This window comes from Cryptomeria japonica, chromosome 3 (genome assembly GCF_030272615.1).
Source record: "Cryptomeria japonica chromosome 3, Sugi_1.0, whole genome shotgun sequence".
Classification (NCBI taxonomy): domain Eukaryota; kingdom Viridiplantae; phylum Streptophyta; class Pinopsida; order Cupressales; family Cupressaceae; genus Cryptomeria; species Cryptomeria japonica.
In genome coordinates, this window is record NC_081407.1 from 415,427,917 (window position 1) to 415,455,601 (window position 27,685).

Consider the following 27,685-nt stretch of genomic DNA (forward strand, 5'->3'; position numbering starts at 1 on the left):
TATCATCATGTTATTTTTAAAAATTTAACCTATAATTTGATCATCTTAAAATCACTTCTTAAAATACATCTTTTTTCATTTAGCCATATTAATGCCTAAGCAATTATTCACTTAACCACACAACCAAAAATATACACATTTAATAATCTCACACTTTCTAATAATCTCAACACTTTCTAGATTAGACTGTCTAGCAGTTTTTTGCATCAACATTCCCTCCCTAATATTAGAGAGCTAAGAACATGAAAGTGTAATCCAAAGTGTGAGATTATAAAACTATAGATTATGGAAATCTGATATCTAAATCAATATAATAAAGATCAATTATTATAAATTCCCGCCAAAAAAAGAGGAGACTAAAAAATTAAAGTTGAATGTTTTTAACCAGTCTTTTAGATAAAAAAATATCTGATTGGCACCACAGGCGGCTGTCATATGCGTTCAGTGATGTTCAATTAGGTTTCCAGAGAGAGGTCTTGGGATACTCGTCTCTGCACAAAAGGCTGCATATTCTGACACTACAGTCTGTACCACCGCTGTTGCTTTCGCAGTCCCTGCTGCGATTTCTGGCCATCTGTCCAAGGAAAATGGTCATCAATCCTCTTTAGCCATCTGTCCAAGGAAAATGGTCATCAATCCTCTTTAGCCACTACCGCAGAAGCGATGGCAATCATTTCAAGGTTAATGGGCTCTTCGCCTGAAGCCCTTATTACCATTCCAAGTAACACCCTTGCTGCTGAGCTTGCTACTAATTTTAAAGCAGTGCCTCCAGCGGCTCCTACAAAAACTCAAGGGAACACTTTTCAAACTCAGACGTCCAACATTTTCTTTGGTCCTGTAAAGACCAATTCCAGCCCTTCTGACAGGGTTTTTGAGCATGCTCTCCCACATTCGTTGTCATTGCAACTGTTGTCCAATTCTTCTGAAACGATAAACCCCATTCGAATAGCATTGACCGAAATATTTTTCTTTTGATAGCAGCAATTCTACTCATGAAATATCTCCATCTCCCTCACCTCCTCTTGTGCATAAATTGTTTCCTTTGTATTCTGGACAAGAAGGCAGAGAGAATGATAGCATTTCCATCTACAAGGATGATATTCTAGCTCTAGATGGAAGCCCCAGCAACGATGGGTGCTCAATATACAATCTTCCAAAGGTGGGAATAAGAGGCCTCGCCAGAATTTAGTGTAAGATCTTAATTTCAAGGTGCAGAATCCAGGTCTCCTGCAGCATTGTTGGTTATACTTCAGCCTCTTCTAGATCAGATCTGTCTCCAGTTAGCTCTAATTCTGATTCACAGGTATATGATCTAACCTTGCTGATCGTCAGCTTGATATTCGCAAGTGCTCAAAGGGATAGCCCCTGTATTTTTTAATGTACCTGAAAAGGAGATATTGCATGAAAAATAATCTTAGAAATCCTTAAATTCAGTGGCGTGACAATGCTAAAATTCAAAAAAAAGAAAATAACAATAACAATTTTTATCCAGTTTGATTTATCTATTTCCTTGCTACTGTGGTGCTTATTCGGCCAATAGGAACTACCGCTGCCCTGGATCAAATTTATGAGAAGGTAATCTGGATGTTATTTAACAATCTCATCAACCTGTTTGATCATTTTGTGGAGGGATCAATACAATTTGATGTAATTTGGTATTGTCAACAGGCAATGAAAGAATGTGTTTGTAAGACAATGGCTTTCGAAGTGAATATTGCAGACATCGAAAAGAGGCTGAAAGAACACTTAGGCAGTAAAGTTTGAAAGGTAAACCAATCTGATTGATTGGATTTTTCCAGATAGGATTTTAGCTCTTGATTGAGGTGCATATAGTTCAAGTCAAATTTCTTGTTGCTCTTTTCTTTTTGGACCCTAGATATTTTATATGTATAGTAGATTATGACTAAATTTATAAGCAAAGCAAATCAGATGAAAGCAGTGAATCATTAGATACCCTAGTATAGTCTTTTTGTGTAAATATGAATTTACGGTCTTCCCCATAAAAGTTCGATTAGATGAGGGCCTCACTATACATCCCAGTTAATTTTTCTTTTCTGAATTTGCATCCAAAAGTAAATGAACCAAGTTCCTTTGATTTCTCAGAGCCTTCTCCAACCTTTGAGAGAATACCGAAGGAATGAATTCAAATGACGAAAATCCCTCAACAAAGCCCCTGTTTGGTCTTTTGATGTGGGTATGTTTTTATAGGTAAAAGACTTGAATTCTTTTGATTTCGTACCTGTTCTGGACCCTAAGAGGGTACTAATGTTTGACGAAACAAGTGCCTGTGCAAAGATCCTAGCTTGCCCTCTCTTGAGGGCGATTGCAATTCAATGTAAGTAACCCAAGTTCATTTCATTCTGGGCCTGTTCTATTCCATTTGAGGAAAAGTTTATTTTTGATTATTAGTAGCGGCACTGTGTCTTATCTTATATGAGAAGGCACATGTTCAGTTAGGCAATTATAAAACTCGAACTCCTGTATAACTTTTGAAAACAACTGAACATTAACTTTTCCTTTCCTTGTACTACAATTTACTCCATCGCTGCTTTGCTGCTATTTGAAACATGACTGATCTATTCTTCTTTGCAACTATCTTAAATGAAGATAAATAGGCCACGGTAAAGTCTCTCTGCAAGAGTAACATATCTAATACAAGCATACAAGTTTATGTCTAAAAATAGAGGATATTGTACATGAACAAGAGGATTATTCAATAAAAGTGCACTAGTATAAATTGGTCGTATCTCAAGGAGTTATTTCTATCCAAAATAGAAATTTTGGTTTACCTTAAGAATCTTAACTGAAATCCCTATTTTGGGTTACGTTCAGAATTTTTGGCTGCCTAATTTTCATGACATCCCTATTTTCCAATAATGAGTAGAAATTGGATTACCCTGTGGGTAAACCATGGTCACATTTGCATACGATTTGAATCTTCCTTTTATGTAAATGTTATTGTTCAATTATTTATTTTAAGGTAGAAAATGTTTGTATTTTCTTCTTCTTGAACAAAAGCACTTCGCTAGGGCTTCTTAAGTTTGCTTGTCTGTGCTGCAGAGAACAGTTACCATTCTGCTAAAGTTTTCAGTGCTTTGTATTGGTCTTGGTCTTCCAAATCACCTTTGGCTGGTAGAGATATTATTAAATTTCAGATCATTGATGAGTCAGGTAGGAGAGGAAGCCATTGCTCAACCTTGGAGAAACTTCATGCTCAGAAGAAGAGGCTTTATGAAGAAGGGTATTGTCTTTTTTCTTTTCCCTATCCCTTCTTTTTAATATTTATAACTTCAATGATCCATTGTATTCTTGCAGTCCCATAGACAGTTTTGGTCTCGTGGATGTTATTGAAATCGCTTGTATATCTACCTTAATTAAAGATAGACACTTCTGCATTTCAATATTGTTGCCTGTTATAACACCATGACTTTGTGTCAAAGAAAATGCAAAATTTGCAGTAGAAGTACTAAAGCCTAAATTGGGTGCTTTTCTAACTGTAATTGTTTTGATATTAATCTAGTAAGGTCCAAGGCTCAAATGCTAGCCCACATTAATGAGCAAGGGTTATGTTCTGTAAAGTTGTAAACTATATTGAATATAGAGAAATTGCAATGAGATAATCCAAGAAACCAGTAGAATTCAAAGCGGAACTGACAAACAACATTGAGTGTATGTATGAGAAGCTTTACTATTGACATTAGGAGAATAAATAACCAGCTTACAAGGATTGGACAACAGATTACCATTTCTTTATCATGGAAATCGCTTCATGGTTTGGTTCAATAGTATTAGGTCTGAAATTTGAATGGATGAAATCATTTTTTAATTTGATTTGGTTACTTTGATTCTTTTGCAGAGTTGTGAATTGGGAAAAATAGATCAGAATAAGAAATTGGTATTGTTGCGCCACCAGGAGTCAAAAGGAAAAGATGAGAAGAAGATTGAAAAAACAAGAATATCTATAGCTATACTGCAATCTCAAGTAGTGGATACACACCAGGTAGTACATAAACATCATCATCAATTGTCAATTTGAGGGAGAATAAATTGTATCCACAACTTGTTGAATTATCTGTTGGATTTAATCACCAACTACCTCCCTCCCTTATCCGTAGACAGTCCCTCTCACTCTTTCTCACCGTGCCTTGCTGTTTACTCAAACATGTCAGCTTTGAAATGAATGACAATTTAATGTTTTTTTGAGCTTGTTGCTGTCCTTAGTCTAGTTGAGCATACGTAAGGGGAAGACACTAGTTTTAAATGAAATATAAAAATAGAAAAGAAGTCTCTAGAAGTTTTATAGAAAAAGGCAGGGCAGTTTTTAACATATATTTAATATGTGTGAAAAACATAGAAGTGCTGCTGTTACAACAGCAAAATAGCAACAGGTTTCCAGTTAAGAACAAAGTTTAAGTTTTATATTTTCTGTGTGTGAGTAATTAGTTAGCAGCAGCTATTTTCATGGAATCAAACATTGTATTTGTTGAAATATATATGAATACAGAATTTTGAATGCATCATTATTTTGTCTCTGTTATTGCTCTGTTTTTCTGTTTGTTCTTGTCCCCTGCCTCTCTCCTTCATTATCGAGGAATAAAAACAAGCACTTATCTTTGATATGCATGATTGTTAATGCTTTCAATTAGCTAATTCCTCTGGCAATTATTCGGCATTTTTATTTCTGTTAATGCCTTCAATAAGCTTCAAGTTAAAGATGCAATATTCTATTTGTATTGTGATGGATAAGACTAGGAGTGTGGATGAATACTACTACTTGATATCGATATAAGCAAAATACTTCCAAGGTAGTTCAGAGTGAATTAGAGAGACGAAGATATATCCCATCGAATTCAGCCAATATATGGTATACAATGTGGATCATTTACTTGGCCTTTTATACCTAGCAATCTCATATGTTTTACATTTTTACTGTATTGTTTTTCTGTTAGGAAATGCTTCTTGAAAGAAGCTCCTCATAAGTTTCACAGCCTCTCAGCTAATAAGCTTCAGCTTTAAGGGATTTCAACTCTGCAAAACTCTATGGGAGAGCTTGACCTGGTCTCTTCCTTCTAAATTTGGTCACCTTCCACAAGTTTCAAATCTCATTGGGGAGCTTGAAACTCACCCACTGGCTGTCACGCTACATTTTTACTTGAATGGTTAATCTAAACTAGAGATCATTTATTGACAGCTCGATTTATTATCAAATGCCCATCTTTGGCGTAGCTGTTAATGTAGCATGATATGAGCTCAGAACGTTGTTCTTTTCTATTGCGTCTGGCACACCAATACATGGTTTTGCATTTCAAAATTAGGCTCATGCAGAGCTAGGGAATGTTAGAGGATTTATTGATTAGTAACGTTAGATATTACAATGTTAGAAAAAAATTTGTTTATTATCAAGTTTTTAAATGACTCAAACTTTGTCCTCCATTTTATTTCAATGACAAAATGCTTAGCAAATGTTTTTTGTCCATATTTTGCATACATGTCTACTAGGCCACTGCCAACTGTAACATCTAGCAAAAATCTCAATTAGACAAAAACAATCAAATACAAAACCATTCTTCCACTCTTTTGACAGGAACTTCGCTGCTCTGCAGCACTTGTTCACTTAACCACCATGATCGCACCAGTAAAGAAGACCACAAGAACAAGGGTGATTTGGAATCGGAAGCCATTTTCTTGTTTGTAATGTGTTCTTTTACTACTTGTGTTCATCAGCATTTATAAGGAACGGCTTGATACAACTGCCATTTGGGAAATGAGTTGTTATTCAATTAACGGTTGTTTTCTGATAACAAATGTTTGTAGGTCAAGCAATTAATTGAATAAAATAATAAATTGAGTTTAAATTAATAATTTAAATAAATGTTATAATTAATAATTAATGTAGAATTTAAATATATTTTTTATATAATATATGATTTGAAATGTAATGATTGAAATATAATATACACATATACAAACATATATACACACACTGATAGGGAGGACTAGATCAATGTTTCAACCAACCTCATACATATATATTCTTTAAAGCGTATTTTTAATTAAAACAGTGATTTAAAATATAACTTATAAATAATTTTTTTACTATATAATAAAATTTGGAATTTTACGTCTTAATCTTATTATATATTTTCTTATTGTAAATATTGTGTTTATTGAGGATATCTATCTATCTAAAAGATGTCAAAAGATATCAACCTTGAGAAGCCTATATTGAAATTATCATTAAGAATAAATAGGGACCTCAAGACTTCTCTCCGCATCTTTTAAGTAGACTAATTTGAGATAACTATACTAGTAGATCTAAGAAGATAGGTGTTGATATAATCTTCTAATAAATGCTCTATAATAACTCTATTTGCACTCTTCTTTGACAACTTGTAGATGATTTTAGGTTCTTAAATACAAATTGAGTACACAAATAAGCATAATGTGTTTTCGACAATTAGTTGAACAAAGTCAATAGGATTAAATTTTAATTTTAAAAATCTAACGTTTAGATCCACAACCATGAACATGAACTAGATCAAGGCTAAGTTGACAAACGGTGAATCTATAGATCAAGACTAAATATATGAAGATGAGTGGTGAAAAAGATTAGGATAGGGTGATTGCATGAGATATATTTACACAAGAATATACATAATGTACACTTATTATTGTATTTATAATAATTTAATAAAAACAGACCCAAAACATAGCGCAAACATGCCCACAACATAAGGAAAAAGAACAATGGTGTAAATTTTCACTATTTCATCTTGCCCCCACCTTGGTGTACATTTGAACTATTATGTGGATTCATATATCAGAATAAAAAGTGGTTAAGATGAAAATTTTAAAATATTTTTAAACACACAAAGATGCGGATATATTTTTGCAATGATTGTTCCATAGAAACCTACAATATAGAGAAAAACATGTAATTAGTAGCACTCGTCTGGCATTGAAACATGATTATAATCGTAACTTGATTAAAGGAGCTATATTTGAAAATTAAAAAGCATAATAACAATGAGAGAGAACTTTTTCCCCAAGATAACTATAACTCCTGCTTTGTGGCAGCCATTATACTCCGAATCATCTCATGGAACTAATACAGCAGCACCCTCCAACCTACCCTCTCTGAGAGCTGCAAGCGCTTCGTTCGCTTTATCCAAGGAGAATACAACAGTTTCTGTTTTGACATGAGCCTTAGGTGCAAGCTTAAGAAACTCAACTGCATCCTGTCTGGTCAAATTGGCAACAGATACAATCTGTCTCTCACCCCATAATATGGAATATGGGAATGCAGGAATCTGGGACATGTGAATTCCACCAGCAACAACAATGCCCCCTTTCCTAACAGCTTTTAGAGCTGCTGGAACAAGAAGTCCCACGGGAGCAAACAAAATAGCTGCATCAAGCTCATTAGGCGGCATTGAATCAGAATCTCCAGCCCATATAGCCCCTAATCTTAGTGCAAAATCTTGTGCTTGTTTATCACCCGCTCTTGTAAATGCATAAATTTGATGCCCTTCATAGATTGCAACCTGAGAAGATCCATGTAGGTATGGCATTTTCTCATTATTTTATTTCATCAATCTATTCTATAAAATCAGTCTGTGTGGAAATTCTACTTGAATTGGGAACTACAGAGTTAATTTATTCCTATAATCTAGAATGATGATATAAAGCATATGCAATAACAGATAAAGATGCAAAACCTGTGTAATAATATGTGCTGCTGCACCAAAACCATAAATGCCAATTCTCTTTTTCTTTTCAAGACCAGGTTTAAAGCCTGTTTTTCTCAATGACCGATAACCAATAAGGCCAGCACATAAAAGTGGAGCAGCTTCAACATCAGAATAGACTTCCGGTAACGGAAAACAGTAAGCTGCATGTGCAACAGCATACTCTGCATACCCTCCATCAATCTGATAGCCTGCGAATTAGGTAAGGAATTAGTTCATCATGATTTTATTCTTTACTACAATCAAAACTTCACAGTTGAGGTCAAACTGAACAGCTATCATTCTTAACTGAGGAATCAAATTTAATAACCTGTGAATCAGAAATCAAATGCCTTGTATAGTCATGTACCAAAGTTCTAAACGTTAAAGTTCTCCATGATAATGTTTCAAAGCATTTTTTCTATCCAACATAATTAAGCTACTGTACCTGTGAAACCTGGATCATCACACAGATTTTCTGCTCCCTCTAAGCAATACATACATTTACCACATGTTCGACCAAGCCACGGAATGCCCACTCTTTTCCCAATGCTAAAGAGATTACAATCCACACCTTCCCCAACCTTGTCAACTAGCCCCACAATTTCATGACCCGGAATGATTGGCAACTTGGGCTTATCCAAATCCCCATCAACCTGCCTAGTTCAAAGTTTGATATCAGAACATGTTATCCATAGTTCACACCATTTTTTAGCTAGTTTAGAAAGATCGCACTATTCTATAACTACATTAGAAAGGTCCAAAGCGAATACAGAAACAAACGGGAATTCTGCAGAATGAAATTTTGACACAAATTCTACCATTAAGTGTGTTCTGATCCTCGTTATCCAAGAACACGGATCAGAACACACTTTGCAGAGGCTAACATCAACTTTTAAAATTCATTGAGATTCAAATAGTCCGCACCTGAAAAGACCTAATTGTGGTTTTTTGTTTCTTAACTTTAAATGAATGAGATAAATGTTCAAATTCATCTGATGCCAATACCTACCGTTGTCTTTGTCTCTGGAATTCTTCTATACAAAAAGGAATTGGATGAGCTAATAGAATCTCATATAAAACAAATGTACAAATTTAATCAATTTAGGCTCAAATGAAAGACCTAATTGTGGTTTCTTGTTTCTTAACTCTAAATGAATGAGATAAATGTTCAAATTCATCTGATGCCAATGCCTACTGTTGTCTTTGCCTCCGGAATTGTTCTGTACAAAAAGGAATTGGATGAGCTAATAGAATCTCCTATAAAACAAATGTACAAATTTAAACAATTAGGCTCAAATGGAAGATGAAAAACCTTTGATCTATTGTTTATGCCCTGAAAGAGGGCTCCCCCTAGCCTTTTTATGCAATTATCTTTGTAATATATCCCATATGAAGACATTGATGTTCCAGATTTAGAGCACATAAACCTTTAAAGATGACGGATAGAAATAGTCCAAAAAGGTAAACCACAGTTCTCAGTGGAGTTATTCTAGATAGAATGACCTCTCGTGTTGTAGGCTTGGTGTGCAGAAGGGAAATAAAATGCCATTTTTGTTTGGGAAATGATTTAAAAGGAGCAGCCTGCGAGAAAGATTAGGGATGAAGTTGATCTGCATATGTTAAAAAGCCCTTTCTCTTCGATTCTACATGGCATGTGACCCAAAACATTGCTTTAAAAATTTCTGTATAGTTGTGCAGCCAGAAGCACTATTGTGGAGTGCAAAAATATCATGTCTATTATTGATTCTACACAGGTTTATATTTTTTCAGTTTATGCAATTTTTGGCCTATTATCAATTTTGGCAAATGTTTGAAGTTTGAACTGTGTAATGCTTCAAGCTAATGTATTTTGGAAATGTTTGAAGTTGAACTATGTAATGGTCAAAGCCAATGCATTTTCTATCATTAGAGAAAATAGAAAACTTCCAAAAAGGCGCAAACTTCCAAAAAGGCGCACATAATTGAATGCAAACTAACAAACTGCAGCTATAGTTGCACCTTGTACATAAACTTCAATCAACTCTAGCTCCAGAAAAACAATTTTTGAAAATTTGAAGTTCAACAACCAAGAATAAAGTCAGGTGTGGGCTTACCTGGATCAAGGAATAGATGCTTCAAGATTATTTTTTACCAAGAATTGAGACAATCAGGAGTGTAAGAAAATATTGCACTCCAAGCAAAGGAAGAATTGAGACAATCAGGAGTGTAAAGAAAATGTTGCACTCCAAGCAAAGGAAGTATGTAATGTCCCCAACTCAAGACATGAGGCTTAACTATGCATTGGCTGTCCTTTCCTTAAAGTAACCAAGAGGAAGAGAACTTAGAGCATCATTGGGTAAGTGTTAAGAGTCTTTGGTTTGTTCTCTATTCTATTCTTAAGTTGTGGTTGTTGGCAGTGGGCCAGTGTCCCTCGCGGGGATTCGCGACATGGTTTAACAACCTCCTGTGGATTCTATAAATCTAGTGGTTGCATTGGGCATTGACAAGTCGATCTTTGGGTGCAACAACAACCCTAACTTGTAACAAGTGGTATCAGAGCTTGGTCACAGGTTCGAATGATGCAGGCCGCGGCGAGTGACGCTGGGAGGGAGATTGTTGGCAGTGGGCCAGTGTCCCTCGTGGGGATTCGCGACATGGTTTAAGAGCCTCCTGTGGATTCTATAAGTCTAGTGGTTGTATCAGGCATTGACAGGTTGATCTTTTGGTACAATGACAACCCTAGCTTGTAACAGTGGTCACATCTTTTTATGCAACTTAAGTGATATTAAGTTGTGGTAAGGACCTAAGAAACATGTACTCTTAAGTGATTTCTATTAAACATGTGCAAAAAAGGGGCAAGGGAGCGTTGGAATTTAGGGAGCCTTTTGGCTCTTTTTTTAGGGTTTAATTTGGATCATTAGATTGAGCTTGCAATGAATCTATGGCTGAGATTAGATCTTTCTTTTGGAAAACATTATAGAACATGTTAGGGTTTTCTTGGAGCTCATTATGTGATCAAACTTTTCTCGCTGCCATCTTTTGGCTTGAGGCTTGAAACCCTTGAGTATCCCTAGTTTCAAAGAGACATACGGTCTCTCCCTAGTCTAGTCAGAAGGGTGAAGGGTGTGTTTCAATGGAAGGGATTTGGTTTGTGATGCCCTAGTACATCATTTTTAGAGCTGCCTATTCTTATCAGGTTTTGGAGACCATTTTGGAGGAGTGATGCAGAAGAATCAGAATCAAATTGGGACAACTTACGGCAAAATTCTTGCATATTCTTGAGCATCATTGAAGTTAACATCAGCAAGGACAAGTGGAACATTATTGTGAGACCTAGCACTGGTTTTCTGAGGGTTTTGGCAAGGGCGGCTAGGGTTTAGGAGGAATTTCTGAGGTATTTGAGCATAAATCTGCATACTATTGGTCACATTCATCTCAGAAAAATAAGGAGAAAATAATGTAAGTTATTTCTGAAACAGATTGAGCATGTTTTCTGTACCTTTTTCATATTCTAAAATTTTCAAAATTTTCTATAAATTAGCAGAAAAATCAGATAAACATTCTGAGACTAGATCTGAGTTTGTTGAAGGGTATTTTTAATTTTATTTACAAATAAAATTTCAGAATTTTCTGTTGCATATTTTTGGAGATATTGTTGTTTTTTTAATCCCTATTTATGACATTACTGACTACTTGCTATTTTTCTTGGGGCAGAAGACTCAAAGAAATTGTACCTTTTTTCACACATTCTTGCTTTGTTACATTCTCTGCTACCATTGTTACCTTTGCTTTCCCTTGGATGCCCTCCTACTATGCTAGTTTGTTTTGGGACAATAAATTGGTGATGATGGCTTTCCATTTTGCAGCACACCCTTTAACCTTCATAACTTGCTGCTCTTTGGCCAATTCCACTCTTTTCACCTCTTCTTGCATTGAGGTTAGATCTTCATCCAGAAAAAATTCAAGAGCCTTTCAAAATCCTCCTTTTGCTTAGAATCAAGTATTGATCTGGCTACTGATCAAGTCAACTTTGATAGGCCTAATACTCTCTTCACTTAACTTTCCAATCCTTCTTGCTTGGCAGGTTTGTCTCCTCCAATGCAACTCGTCTCTTAAAAAATCACTTTAAGTTTGAAAGCAATTTCAATTTTGCCATAATCTCTTACCGCTCTACTAGTTATATTTTTTACTCTTTCCTGCCTTGCCTTGTGTTTTGCTATCCTTTTCCCTTGCCCTGTGCTCTGTATCTTATGCTTTGCTATCCTTTTTCCTTGCCTCTTCTAACTCACTGGTTGGGCCTTTAACTACTTGAGCCTATGATTTTGACTTCCTTTGAGACAATTACTCTATTGCTTCCTTTTCCCTCTAACATTTGTCTATTGTAAGAATTGCGTTCCACCCTTTGCCATCCCTTAGTTTGCCAAGTCTATGTTTGTTTTCGCTAATTCATGCATGGATTGCCGTTTATGCTTCCTTGCTTCTACAGCCATTTGCAGCACTGCCAACTGTTCATTTACTATTTTGTTTTCTTCAACTAAAGATTGGTTTGCCGCTATGCTCCCACGAAGCTTGTAGTCACTTTCTTGCCCCCTTCCATATGTTTTAGTCTGTTTTTTATATTTGTTTACTTTTGCACATATAAATGTTTTGACCCGGTAAGAAGAGTTGAGAAGGGGCTATATAAATCTTCTTCTTTGCCATGGTCCCTAACATCTTGCCCTTAAATTTTTGTTCCATATTCTTGATTGACTGATTTTTTATGCTTCGAATGTATGCTGCAGTTTTCCCCTTTTGTAATTGTTTTCATTTTTATTGTTCCAATTTCACTCCAGATAATCTACATTTTAAAATACCCCAATATTGTTTTGCATTTACCCGCACCCACTTTGCACTTTTGTTTGATAATGCAAATTTTACTTGCCCTGGATGGTTTACCTCAATAAATCCAACAGGTTCTTTTTTAGTTTTCAAGTGTGGTGGTAGTTTGCTTCCCACAGCAGATATCAATGAAAATAGTGTGCAAAGAAAAAGAACAAAAGAAAAAAGGTGAGAAAGGGAGAGAAGCTGACCTGACTTGAGGACCCCATGGCAGAAGCGGTGCCTTTAAAACCCTCACCTTGCTTGTCCCACTCTGGCTGCACCCTTTAGACCCACCTTCCACTATCTATGTAGTTCAGTGCCTCCCTTGCTATATAAAAACAACTGACAGACAAAAAGCACTGTGCAACAGATCCTTTGCTATGCGAAACACTCAGCCGCCACTCAATACCCCTATTTGTTTAAACCCTATTTGTTATTGGTTGCATTATGGAATCCACTCTTCTACCTTCCTCCCTAGACAACGAATCAATGGAAGTAGAAGTGATAACAATTGAAGAGGAGCAAGTATTGGAGTGGAAAAGCCAATTCGATGATCTAGATAAAGAAAAGTTGAGTATGTGTCTCCAAATTCCATCGATCAAGAAGCACGTAGAACAATTGATGGCTGCAAACAGTAAATGGAGTTTCTGCAAGGAACACTTCTCACAGCTATATTGGTGTAGTGAAATTGATGTAATCTATCATGTCCCCTTTTTTGCTAAGTCATCATGTGAGGACAAATGAGCATATTTCCATGCCTCCCACTAGGAAAGGGGTAAGTGCTTATGAAATAGTTTATAACACGAGGAGTTCATAACATAAGGTGTTCAAACTTCAAAACTCACATCTAGAGTTGAAAATTGTGTTCTCCAAATCTCTTAATATAAGGTGATCATAATTTATTAATTATTTGGGTGAATTTGGTGGAGTATAGAAAAATTAATATATGTATTTATTAATTTGCATCTCTTTGAAAGATGAGTGGGGGGAAGGGGGCTCACCGGATTTCATGGAGTGGCACTACATATCACTTGCAGTTTCAATTTTGGCAATTATAAGGCCCACTTAGTGTAATGGAGATTGTAAATGTAACTATGACAACTACTAAAGTGTGTAAAGAGTTGCCATCATAGAAAAAGCCTTATGAGAGGAAATTAGTAGTAGACTTGGAGAAAATCAGGAAAGCATTGTTGGAAAAAGGAATGCATGCTTGAATGAAAACGCTTTGCATGTTAAAAGCACACATACATGACAGAAGCATTTTCTATTTTGTTGTCAATTAACTCTGCTTGTTTTGGACATTGGAATATTGCATGGATTTGGGTTCCCAAGTTGGCTATAAATTGGATGTTAGGATGCTTGGTATTATCTCTTACTTTTCTCATATTTTTTGTATTAGCTGAGCATTGTGCTCATCTATTGGTTCAAGGACAAAAGTAAAACCCTTGGATTTGAACACTAGATGACAAAACCCTTTTTGGTTTCCTATGGACAGTATTATTCAATGGTTGCATTTGTGCTGAATGCATCTTCTTTTCTTTATCCCCAAGTAATTCATGGAGTGCAGCAACAACATACGGTAGCATCAAATCAGCTTTATCTTCTACCAGCAAATTTGTATGTTTTATTATCTTTAATTTATATATTCTAATATCTTTAATTTATGTATTCTAACATGTTTGATTAATAAGATTCAACTCTGGTGTGGTTGAGAAGGATTTATCTGGTTTATAAAATTTATTGTTCCATTTCCATAGCATTATTATTTAAAAACTAAAGTATATGGAAAATTAGTATCCACTCACTTTATGCTCTCACCTTGCCCACACAAGATCTTGGTGATCAGAAAGTAATGAACAATTTATATAAAAATAAACTGAGGTCATTACACAATCCAAAAGCGTTTTGTTTATATGTCATGGTAGACCACAAGTTACCAATTCGAGTTATGGTTCTAAACTTCTACATATGTTAGTGTTATAAGTGTTAGTAATAAATTAATATAGTTTTATAGATTAGGGTCATAAATTATATAGGAATAAATATTTTGGATAGTTGCACTAGAGGTTGAAAGGTTAAAGGATTTATAGGTCATTGTAATCTTTGTAAAAGATAAATCTTACATTTTATAATATACTATTCTGTTGGTCTTTCTATGGTTATTTGTGCAGATGGGTTTTATTTCGTATTTCCTAGGCTTGATTACAACAAATGGTATCATTCCTATCTTAACATAGCGCCTCACTCAGAGATTGGGTATACTACTCGTGGGTTACTTTTGGTAGTAATCACATTTTTTTATTCAGTATGGCATTTTTGCATTTTCTCTTTCTAATTTATATTCGGCGTGTTAGTTGTGTGGTGTTTAGTGTTGTGTTTGTAACTTTGTAGTATGGCTTTATCCCATTTTGGTTCTCTTTTTGAGCTTTGATGAGAAGTGAAGTTGGTGTGAATGCTACATTTTCCCCTCACAACTGATTGGATGCAGATTGACAATTTTGGTGATCAATCATTCATGGTGATGAGTTGCTCACAAAAGAGTGTGTTGCAATGTGGTTAGGTAATCTTAGATGAGATGAACCCGGTGACTTCAAGTACAGGTTTAGTAGCAAGACAAGGTCACTATCATTGAGCAGTTCAAATGCAGTTTATACTGCATGTAGGCTACAGATGATCAGAGGCATGTTAAGTCAGCAATACTTAACATGATTGTGTCAGGGTAAGAGGCACAAGTTGATTAGTACCAATTATAGAAGATCGAGACTCGCTGAGTTGCAAAATAGCTAAAAGGGCTCAGAGAATCTTATCGTTTCCCTTTTTGGTTCAAGGGTGATTGTTGGATCCTTGTGATCCAAAACTGTTTTATTATTATGTCATGTTAGAACATAATATAAATTATTGTTCTATATGTGTTGATGTTATGTGATGAGTGCTAGTAATAAATTGACATAGTTTTATAAATTAGGTTTTCAAGTTGTACAGGAATAGATAGTTTGGGTAGTCGCACAAGAAGTTGAAAAGTGAAAGGCTTTATAAGCCAATGTAATTTTGCAAAAGATAATCTCTAATTTTATAATATACTATTTTGTTGGTGTTTTATGGTTTAATTTATGCAGATAGGTTTTATTCCATAGGCTTGAATCCAACAGAAGGATTCATAATTCCATTCCCAAAATTGCAATGGGGAGCAATTATTTGTAATCCACAATATGCCTCTATTTGGATGGGCACATACTGTTAGTTTTTATATAGAATCCCAACAATTCATTTGGTTCAAATGGCTTGACGAACATTAGACTACATTTGGGAGAAAACTGGTCAAACAATATGAAAATTCTATTATGAACAATTACTTATTCAATTAACCAGACATCAATAGACAAGCATAGTTGATTATTACATTTAACAATATTTAACATTGAGCATGCATGTAAAAAATCTCTTGGGATCTGTTTGTGGCTGATCCAATGGATATAATTCAACATGAGGATAACTAGCTAGCAGTGGAGACAATCATTTACGAGCTTCAAGGACCATAGCAGTGCAGCATCCTATCTTGTAAAGTTCCTAACTAAGTTTTTTTAATTTCTTAAATTGCTTGATAAAATTACTTAATTGTGATACTGCTCCTTTATGCGTTTTGCAAGTTTTTATCATTATAGAAAATTAAGCATGACATAATGAAGGAACTTATAACAATATATATTTTCTCTTAGAAATTTTCTGGTATCTTTGATTATTGATAGACAGCTCTTTAGCATGCAATAATGAAAAATAGTAACAAATAAATTTATGATCTTTATCAAGGGTTGTAATACCAAACTATGAAGGTTTGAACAACCCTAACTTGACCTGGGCAACTGGAACTGTAAGTTTCAGACTTGTTGTATTCACAGGCATCACCAAATTTAGTGGAAAGATCAGTTTTTAATCTCCACTCCGACTGTCCCCTTCATTGTAGACAGCTGTAGGTGAATTAAACCCTCTATATTGCAGAATACACTCCCACATATCACAGCGATGCAGACCCAAGTTTATTATGAACTTGATGGTACAGCCTTCCTAACACATGAAATAGCTTGACCTTGTTTGTTGTAGCAGATTGATGTTGGTCGTTGGGTTTTGCACTCTCCAAGCACTCTTAATACTAGGACGAATCACTCAAATCCTTCACCATGGAAGTATGAGTTGAATGGAATAGGGGTGGCTGGTGTACGTTTCAACCTCTAATATATCTCTTTCAAATCAACACATCTCACTAAGTAGCGTCTAGCAATAGTTTCAGCAATGGTGGCTGAGTAGTGCCCCTCCAGATGCTCTTCTATATTTCTTCACCTTGATGTGGATTTGGCTTGGAGTCGGTGATTGTGCCATTTGCTTATGGGTGTTAACCTTTTTGAGGTGCTATGATATTATTCTGGATGGTGCAATTGTTTTCAGTGTGAGGCCTTGAGTGCCTAGCTTATGCTGTGATTGGATATATGTTGTGGTATTGTTGGACCAGTGATGTTATGGATTGCTTCATGATGATGATGATGATTATGCTTCTGCATTGGGATGTGTGCTTTCTTCTTGTACCCAGTGGTGAGGACCATGGTGTTATTGGTTACTGCATATCTGTTTGGATACTGGATTTGTTGGGGGTTGTTACCCTATTTATGATGTTTTAATATTAGTGCTGATTCGATTAATAACTGGAATGTGACAAGTGATGTTAATCTGGTTGGTTGATTTAAAAGTAATAAATCATATTTTATGTTATTGTATTTCTTTGATGAGATTAAATGCTTAGTTATATATACATTTGATGATACTATATTGATTTGAGGAGATATCATGTTACTAACAATGTTATTATGTGACCTCGATTGAGGAATGTTAATGATGCTTTAAGTTATATTATATGTATATGTATATGTATGCATAGGTGTTTGTATGTTTTGGTTGGTGTAGGTACAGAGCATCGACTCCACTTGACTCCATAGGTCGGAGCATTCTCATATCCCCGACGATGTTTATAGGGATAGCACACTGGCCATTAATGTTACCCAACCATAGTCATCACTCCAAATTTGGATGATATTCCTTAATTTTATTTATTTATACCTCTAGTTATTAGTTTGGTAATGTCCAGTTACCCCTGTGAATAACCAATAAAGATTGTTTGTGCACAGTTGGTCATATGTGAATTGTCACTATTATAGTGCCTATATTAATGAAATTTAAATAATAGTGGCAATTTAATATTTATTTGTAAAATGTGGTTTATATGTATTCGATTTAATGTGGATTGAATGATTTTACCTTTGGGGGTATTTTGGGAGTAATTGGATTTATTTATCCAGTTTGATTTTTATTATTTTGATATTTTTGCTCCAAAAGTGAGTTTATATTATAATTTTGAAGTTCATTTTGAATTGGAGCTCTCAAACCCTACAAGGAGATTTTTGATTTGTTGATTGGGAAGGAATCTCTTGGAGGAATTTGGTGGGTAGGAGCTTGTTGTGTGGACGAACACTTGTTGCTACCCGGTTTTCGTGAGCTCTTTCAAACTCTTTGACTCCATGTATAATTTTTGAAATTCTTCTATTTGAAGGCGAGTTTCATTGATTTCTCCCTTGAATTTTTATGAAATTGCTTGATTCTTGTTGCTTATCGTTAGCAAATGGATTTAGATGCTTTTCCCAATTTGAATTTTGAATTTTAGTGAATATATGAAATTGTTATGTTTTGAATTTTGAAAACATAGTTTTACAAAAGGAAATACTACCCAATTTTAATTGGATTCTCGGATTGTTGATTTTATTGCATGAATGAGTTGTTGTTCACCTATGAACCAATGGGTTTTCCCAAATTTTCAATTGTGCTAGTTTGAAAATTTAAGCATTTTGGAGGTCCATCAATGGTGGATGGCCTCCATGACTGGGTTTTGGCCAATTTGGTGTTTTTAATGTGATATTATTATGTGGAGTAATAATATTATATATGTAAATTCAATTGTTGGATCAATTGGGATCTGTTCTATTGGCATTTAGGGCCAATCGAGTATGTTTAGATACATGTAAAAATGTCAATGCATATTGTGTGTGATTGATGATTTTGGAAATGTTGGGCTCATTTGTAGTAATATAAGGTCTTGCATATTGGCATTTTGTTATGAGTTTCATGTTTGATTTACTTGAGCCTAGGGTAGGTAAGAGGACCAATGATGGGAGTGGTGTCCAATGGGGTCGAGACACAAAGAGACCGCCAAGGTAACTCATTGGACATTTTGTAATCAAGTGAAAACTAATGAACCAAGATAAAGTGGATGCCCCTCTCATGGCCTTGAGTGATTGTTAAGGCTAAGGATGAGTTGGGAAGACTTGGCCGTTCATGGGTCATTTATCTAGCATGATTTAGTCTCCTCGTCCGTATGAGAGGACTGCTCAATTCCGCATGAGCCATCTCTTTGAGCTACATGATAACACTCCCCACTCTTGTTTCCTATGTACCTAGCCTTGTAGTTATGAGTAGCACTTGGAAGAGGATTTGCCTTCCATGTGATTATGCTTATTGATGGATTCTAGAGGTATCCATATTTGATGGCCTGTTGGCCTTGTGATCTCTTTGGTGATTAGTTTTCGAGATTGGATTATTCTTGATGGTGTTGGCGTTGATACTCCTTGTTGAGTACTTTCATGCTTGTGGTGCATATGGTTTGCATTGAGGTTATGCCTCTCTTTCTGTTTATATATTGATGTGGCATTATGTTCTTGGTTAATTGTATGGTCATGTTGAGTGCTACTCCATGTTTGCTCTTGTGTGAGCCTATTTGTCTCCCTTGCTTGAGTGTGTGATTGTTTAGGCTGTGTGACTATCTCCACGAGCACAATGGGGTTAGAACCTACAGGTTCCACATGGTTGAGTGACATTGCCAACCATCGTTGGGAACCAAAGGACTTGGATCGTGAACGATTAAAGAGTTCCTTCTCCTTCTCAATACTTAATCTTCTCTTTCATTTCATGTAAGTTGTAATCTATGTAATTGGATATAGAATTGTATTCATTGATGATTTGTATATGGAACATTCTAAGAGATGTATGTAATTGTAATATATATTGTAAGAATGTATTTATCTTTATGTGGAACAGGTTTTGGAATCGGCCACCAAGCACGATCTTGTATTCTTTTCATTTGATGAGATAATATGATGTTAGCATAAGAACACTTGGTTTAGTTCTTAAAATGAATGTAGATGTGATTCTTAGTGTGTTGGAGATTGAATTAGTCGTCTCCTAGTGTGGTCATGAGATTTTGACCAAGCGCTTGTTGGATTGAGCTCTTGAGCCAATCCGGGCTTATTTGAAACTGCTCAGTGTGTGTTTCATGATGTCCAATTGAGGACTTTAGTTGTGTTGAACACCTAAGTGTCCCTTTGTGTCGGTTGTGGGTGAATTGGGTTGAGTGGCAATGAAGTGAGTCCTTCCAGACTCCGCCTTGTCTTGTAGGAGTCATTCGATGACCCGGTGTCTCAAGACTTGACCCATTTTCTCACCTTTTTGCCCAATTCTCTCAACTCAAGGATCAGATGTTCATTTGAATTCATCAAGGAGTTTAGTGTGCTCGAGCCTTCAAAAAGTCCGTCCGAGAAGCTCTCTAGATTTGGATGAGCACACATCTCAAGGACAATAGTGCGAGTTCAACTGTTTGGAGGATTTCAGAGCGAAATTTGGACACCTACGTAGGAATAGGACATCAACATGCCACTCCTGGTGCACTAGTGTCCAGTGGGGACACTTAGTTGCTATCTGGGAGCTCGTACTTGCTTGTTCGGTTGGGAGATGATTCTAAGAGCTAGAGAGGTTAGTTTGACCCAATTTTGGATGTGTTGCAAAGGTAGCGACATTAGGAAACCCTCTGAGGGGTCTTGAGTAGGTTTTGAGTGAGTTTGGATGGTGTCAGAGACGTCCATTTTCTTTTAGGGTTTAGTTTGGATGGTGTCAGAGACGTCCATTTTCTTTTAGGGTTTCACCGGAGCCCATCTGTGACATCTAGGACCTTGTGGTTTGTCTTATTTGACGAATCAAACTTGGTAACTTCAAGAATGGTCTTGAATGATCCTAAACACCTCTTGACTTTATCTCGATGTTTGCGAGACCTTTCCCCTTGATCGTTTGGATTTTCAAGTGTTTAGTCTTCCGCTTGTGCGTTGTCGGTTATCAATTGGATCAATGTTACCTTGAGGTGAGCGTTATACTTGTATTATTATGCATGATGACACTTTATTACTTCAAAAAAATATTTCCATGCATTTCTTGTGTAACATGCTCTTATTCTCTAGGGTTCCTTGGCGGGGTGTTACAGGCTATCACTACTTTTACGTTTTATAATAATATTTGGAACAAACTACTAGGCATCCTTATGTAAGGTAATGATCAACATTCAAGTGGATAAAATTCCAAATGAAAGTAGCAGCTGGTATGACAGAGTCATATATTAGAATATCCAAGCATAGAAATACTCACCTTACACATTTATTTTTCCTATACACTTCAACAAATGTGTTGCCTACAACTCCCTAAACTTGTAAAAGTCATTAAATTTGGAAAAATATGACAATCCAGCTCAATTTCTTCAGTAATTATCTATTCAACACAACTATAAACCCTATATGATTTCACCAAGAAACAACTAGGTGGTTTTTTACCACAAAACTGAATAGTAGAAGGGTTTTCATCCTTTGGCTGCAGACTGAACCAAGTTAAATGTCTCTAAACTAGGGTTTTGAAAATAAAATGTCAAGCATGTCTTATTCCATTCCCGTTCACTTCTTTATATGCACTTTTCACTACTTTTTCAAAAAAGAACTTTTTTGCTTTTCCATTGTTTATTTTGAAACAACACTTTTTGCTCTTTTTTTTCTTTCCCAAAATCATTTAATTAATTTAACTTAATATTTTAAAACCTGAAAGTCACCGTCATTGTTTGCATCAACTAAAAATTGCAATGGCTTCATGGTTACCACTAGCAAAATGGTGGTATAATACTTAATTTCATATTACAACTAAGATATCACCATTCCAAGTACTCTATAATTACTAACTCCATCTCTCATGTCTTTAGTCAAATTCCCTGCACTAGAGGAACACATTGAACACCGACAACATTATATTTTGTCTCTCAAACAAAATTTAACCATGGCATGAAACCAAATGAAACGACAAGGAAACCAACATAGGAGAAAAATATATTTTGAAATAGGAGAGTGAGTATTCCTAAAGCTATAACCATATGAGCAACTACCTCTCAAGAAACAAGAGGACAAGAAGCTAGCACTCATGTATTATGGTCCTTCTAAGGTATTGGAGAACATTGGAAGTGTGGCAAACTAGAGTTGCCTACATCCTCATGAATTCACTCTATCTTCCAACCATGGCATTGAACCAAATGAAACAACAAGCAAACCAACATAGGAGTGAAAGAAATTTTGAAATAGGAGAGTGAGTATACCTAAAGCTATAGACATATAAGCAACTATCTCCCAAGAAACAAAAGGACACTAAGCTAGCACCCAAGTATTATGGTCCTTATAAGGTATTGGAGAACATTGGAAGTGTGACAAATTAGAGTTGCCCATATCTTCACGAATTCACCCAATCTTCCATGTGTCCTATTTGAAACCCATTGAAGACAATTCCAATTCAAACAATGTTTTCAAAGTTCAATGAAGAAGGAAGAATCATTTTGGAACTAAAGGTTATTGTTTAAACAAGAAGCAAAAAGATAGGGAGTAGAATGATCACACAATATCTCAACAAGAGGAAAAATTTTCTGCATGGAGAGTATACTTGGCAAGATGAAGAATTCTTACTGAAGCACCCTTATCTAAGCATTGAGGACACATTTATTTTTCAAGATTGGGGGCACATTACACCTTTAACTGATTGGATGTATGTGGATATATGATGGTCAAATAGGGCTCGCATTTTCCTTATCTTAATAAATTGTGGGTTTTGAAATATTAATTACAGGGTTAGTCAGCTTTGTTAGGATTAAGATATCAATATTTCTCAATGATGCTATATATAGGAGATAGGGAATAGTTGTTGAGCATGATATTGCAAAAAAAAATTCTCATTGTAAGGCTTTTGGAGGCTGCTTCCTCAAAGTGGCCCTGCTTAATAATCATTTGTTCTGCTCATATTTTAATATTTCTTTAGGGATTCAATCTATTATGTGATGTTTAAATGTGTAAAGTATCCAATTAGAGATTATTTGAATTTTGTCCTAAATTAGTAATTCCACAATATAATTTTATCATTTTTTCAATCGATGAGAGTGACTTAATCTAGTCATTCAATAAACTTACGAATTGATGAATAAATACATGGATTAATAGCACATATATTACAAAGAATGATAAACATGTCTTTCTACCTATAACCAATCATAGTTTAGTTTGGTAAGAAAGCCTCAAGAGGGCGCCTATAAACTGCTTAACCCAACTAAGCCCAAGAGCACACAACCTCCCACTATGACAACTCACCTCTTGGCCCTCAAGAGGCAGGAACACCCCACTATGACAATTCCATCCCTTGGGATGACCTACTTAGCTTGGGAGAACCGGTAAACTGCAATTCCCTAACTTACTTCCTCAATTCATTCCTTTGATTGATTACGAGATAAGACATAAACACACACAAATATATAATCAAAGTAATTTATTTATAATCTTATCCATGACATTTATAATTCGTTATATATATACATATATAACATCATTATCATACTAAGTTGCCGATTCAGGTTTAGATTCAAAGAACTAGTTCGCCGATATGGCAAAATTTTGAAATGGTGTTTGGGTTCGTTAGTACAAAAATATGTAAAAATTATATATATATATATATATATATATATATATATATATATATATATATATATATATATATATATATATATATATATATATATATATATAAGCATGAATTAAGCATGAATGAACCTTTTGAATGAGTCCAACTCTTCACTATTTCTTCCCTTTGAAAGGAACACAACCTTTCACAATCAGATCTGCATTTCTAATTCTCAAATTATCCCTCTTTAAATGAATTTTCCTCTCTCTTTTATACCTCTTATTTGAGGGAGTCACAACTTATCATTTCATACCTTTTGATCATTCATTAACTTTAATCAAATTTTAATTATATTCATTTATATTTTAATTAAATTTTCATTTTTATTCTTTGGTATTTTAATTTTATTATAATTATTCATTATTAAATTATATTTCAAAGTGGGGACATTATGCTAAGTTTATGATTCTCCCATTGCTATCTTCTGCAGTCCTTCTAAATGCTGTTGCATTTCTTCTTCGCAATAAGAAAATTCGCTACACTAGAAGATTGGCCAAACAAAACCAACTCAAGTGCATGACCCTTGGCCCAAACCGATGGAAAAACTTTGGGGTATTCTAGAATGCCTTCTCAATTTGCTTACCTACATTCTGCAAATTCCGAGGAATATGCTGAGATTCGTGTACTTCCAAGTTGAACAACCTGTCAACGCTAATGCTAATTCTTACATGATTTATGGAGAGCCACCAAAAAATGAAATCATCCCCATATATGGGTGCAGGTTCCTCATGGGGGCAACGTTGGAAAAATAAAGTAATTGTTTGAAATTACATTTCCAACAATTGTAATTTCAAACAGTAGTAATGGCTTTGAGGCCAATACTTCTGCCATTTATGCTGATGTTCAGAGATTTAGAAGCTACCTCAATTGATGGCATCATTTACAACAGATCTTGGATAGTTGGGGGCCCATTCAGATGCTTCTAAATATGCAAATTACAAATAGGGGGGCTATTGGGTAGCCAGCCAAGTCTTTTAGCAAAGTATTTTCAGCTAAAGTTAGAGAGGTGTTGATCTAGTCTTATCTAACTCAAATTATCTAACCACCGGTAACTGAGGATGAGGATTACACACCAGCCATGTATCAACTACTCCATAAACCTATATAGATGATAATGTTATATGCTTAGGCACATCACAGTAGAATACATATTATCCTGAAAACACTCCAAGGTGTCTAGTTAGTGCATGAAACAAGGTATTAATATTGCTAATTGTAACATTTCGTGGAGCAGGGATTTATATTCTTTAGCCATCATTCAATTGCTATCAGTAAGGAGTTAGGTGCTTGTCTCTTGTTGGAAACAGGAAAGTGGAATTTGTTGGAAAATATTAAATAGTAAGCTGGATTGCTGAAAGGAAATATCAAGATATTTATTATTGAGTTATGCAAGCATCTCACAATGTTGGTCATACAAAGAATTGCTTTTGACCTTTCGAATTCTCTGAAGATTTTTTTTCTTTCTTAGAATATATTTTTTTTTTTGGTTGATAAAGATACAGCCAAATATTTGGTATTAAAGATAAAATTTTCGAAGTACAAAATTCAGCAAAGGTTGATCCTTTCAGTCCTTCCCAGTGACTGAAATTCAAGAAAAGGACTAAATCCTGATAAAACATTTTAACCTCTCTAAAAAAATTCAGAATAGTTCATCTTAAACATAACAGAACTAAAATTTCTACTACCGTCCTTTTATATTTTGCAAGTTTCTTGAAATTTATACAAAAATTCAAATAAAAAAAGACCAAAAACACATATCTTTCTTTATCTACACAGAGTCAGTCTCTTGAATAGTTCCCTTCTTGAATAAACTTTGAATAGAAATGCAGTGACTATTTAGTAACCAGAGTTTATTTTAAGCATAATAACATTTCCTTAAAACGTAACAGTTTTTCAATTAAACGATTTAAAACAGGATACATGGAAAATTAAAACAACAGTAATAATATACTCACAAAATAACACAAAATCTATATTGTCACTTGCTAAATATAGTGCGTAGACATCACAATGAACATATAAAAACATCGTGTATATAATTATGAAAAAAATTATAATTGAACTGGTCAAAGGACTTAAAACAGTTCAATTTTTTATAACATCAAGTTTCAGAATCCCAAAATACTTTTGTCAGCATTTGATAGTCGTAAACGATAGGAAATTTTTGTTTGTATTTATTTATTTTTTGAATGATATGACATTATTTGTAAAAAACTTTGGTATATTCTCTACCAAGGTTTACCTGTGGGAGAACAAGTAGTTCACTTGAGACTGCCGAAGAGTAAATATCATTTGTTTGTGGCAATAGAGACCATCAAATATTTGTTTTGGTTTTGCATCAGAATTTAATTTACTTCGACATTTTCAAACCCTTTCAACCCGAGTTTTTAAATTCACATAATGTTGTTCTGGAGGACTAGTCGTTGTTTCATATTAAATTTACACAGATTTGACATACATTTTGAATGGAGATAATTTTTCCATTTCGAAAGAAAGAAATTCTTTCATTTTTACAAGTAATTTTCTACTTACAACAAAGGCATGTTCCTCTCTAATATTTTTCACATACTTAACTGCAAGCAAACAGAGCAGCTCTGGAGGTAGTTCATCTCCAAACTTTGCCGGATCATTCGGCCAGTGCACCTTCCATAGTTGCAAAGGTTCCTCCTTTCTCATCATCCTGTGCTCGGTCTAGTACACATTTCCAGCACAGGGAGCAAAGGCCAGGCCACAGCAACAGCTCTCATAAACAGTAACAATTATTTTGCATTTTTTTGAATTTTCATTCATTTTGATGATGGATCATAAAATGTGATTCGAAATGTTGATGATTAAAAACTTACACACAATCAAATCTAAAAACCTGTTTACTTAATTATCATGAATCATAAAAAACTGATAGAATTGACAGTAACAAAAACCGTGCTGAATGGTCTCCTCTACCCAGACACCATACTTCTTCTACATCCTTTCAGCTGAATGGTCTCCTCTACCCAGACACCATACTTCTTCTACATCCTTTCAGCAAGATGGTTGAGCTCAGCCAGATGGGCAGGATGAGTTTCAACATCTTGCTTTGTCCATTTCACCTCACCCGGAGGGTGATTAGCAAACTGTGGATGCAGAGGAACAAATGAATTGATGGTGAGGACTTATCAGATGTTAAATGGTGGTCCAAGGCTGATGACCAGGATCGACCTCTTACTACTCATCTCTTTGCTCCTATTTCTAGACTTTCATATAATGGTTGGTCTTTTAAACTGCGTGTAACATTGTCTTTGGACTAATTCTTATTTAACAGGAAAAGCAATGGAAAGCATGCGCGGACTGCCTCCATTGCCCTTTATATCTAGTTAGCAGACGGGCACTCGATCGATTGATTACCCACAAAATTCAAATTTAATCATACAAAGAGCATACCATGATTCAGAATTCCTCCTAGATTTTCGATCCTCAGATGACTTCAATCAAACCCCAAATGACTTTAATTAAACCTCCCAAGTAACGAAAATGTCTTTCCCAAAATTAAAAAAACAAAATTGGTATCCTCTATATAATACTTGAATTTAAAGTTCATCAGAATCTAAGATCTAATTGCTTATGATTTGAAAGAAAGGCGAACAAACGCAAGCGAAATGGAAAATTCGACAATTTCTGGATGAAATGACGAAATCTTCTACTTGCTTAAATTACTATCGTTGATTTTTTGGGCAGCACCAAAAAGAGATTGTCTGATAAAGAGAAAAGCCTAACCACGTGTAAATCGGTGCGGCAAACAGCACAGGCTTTTACTCGAACGCGAAGATGACCAGGCGGAGGTTGTGGGATGGGCATTTGTACGCTCTTCAATGCTGTTCTAGCTTCTTCCATCACCATTGCACGCATGCTTCCTTCGCCTTTGCCTTCGTCTTCCATCATCTTCCTGACGGAAAGACCACCTGAACGTCTGACCTGCAATTTTATCTTTCGTTTTACCCCACTTTGGGTGCACAGGGTAAACCTGGATAACTGAATGAATGATTTTAACGAGAGATCAAGCATTCTAAGGGATCAAGATTCTCAGTCTTAAGTTATCTTTGACTATTTAGGAGGCAATTTTGGCTACTCCTAGTTTTATGAATAATAATTTGTGGGCATTCAAGTTGTTTTCCTCTTGAATATTGTGCACTTGATGATAAGGTATTATATTGTGCACTTAATGATAAGGTAGTATTAAGTTT

At 35.2% G+C, this 27,685-nt stretch overlaps 1 protein-coding gene and 1 long non-coding RNA gene across 10 annotated transcripts; one reads left to right on the forward strand and one right to left on the reverse strand.

The window, feature by feature from the left end:
* The first annotated feature begins 418 nt into the window (after positions 1 to 418).
* Positions 419 to 15,665, forward strand: LOC131041210 (uncharacterized). Of its 9 annotated transcripts, none has more exons than XR_009104988.2 (8): positions 419 to 1,303; positions 1,493 to 1,575; positions 1,669 to 1,767; positions 3,061 to 3,241; positions 3,857 to 4,000; positions 14,065 to 14,186; positions 14,741 to 14,825; positions 15,130 to 15,665. It is a non-coding gene; the product is annotated as an uncharacterized LOC131041210 (long non-coding RNA). The 9 variants fall into 9 exon arrangements; XR_009104993.2 differs by having other exon boundaries at positions 14,741 to 14,783; XR_009104991.2 differs by lacking the exon at positions 14,065 to 14,186 and having other exon boundaries at positions 14,741 to 14,874; positions 15,130 to 15,664.
* Positions 6,741 to 27,608, reverse strand: LOC131041209 (uncharacterized). Its single transcript, XM_057974223.2, has 4 exons — positions 27,219 to 27,608; positions 8,176 to 8,383; positions 7,719 to 7,939; positions 6,741 to 7,544 (listed from the first exon to the last, which is right to left on the reverse strand). The coding sequence occupies exons 1-4, from the start codon at positions 27,504 to 27,506 to the stop codon at positions 7,098 to 7,100; spliced, it is 1,164 nt and encodes a 387-aa protein (XP_057830206.1). The 5' UTR covers positions 27,507 to 27,608; the 3' UTR covers positions 6,741 to 7,097.
* Positions 27,609 to 27,685: the final 77 nt, after the last annotated feature.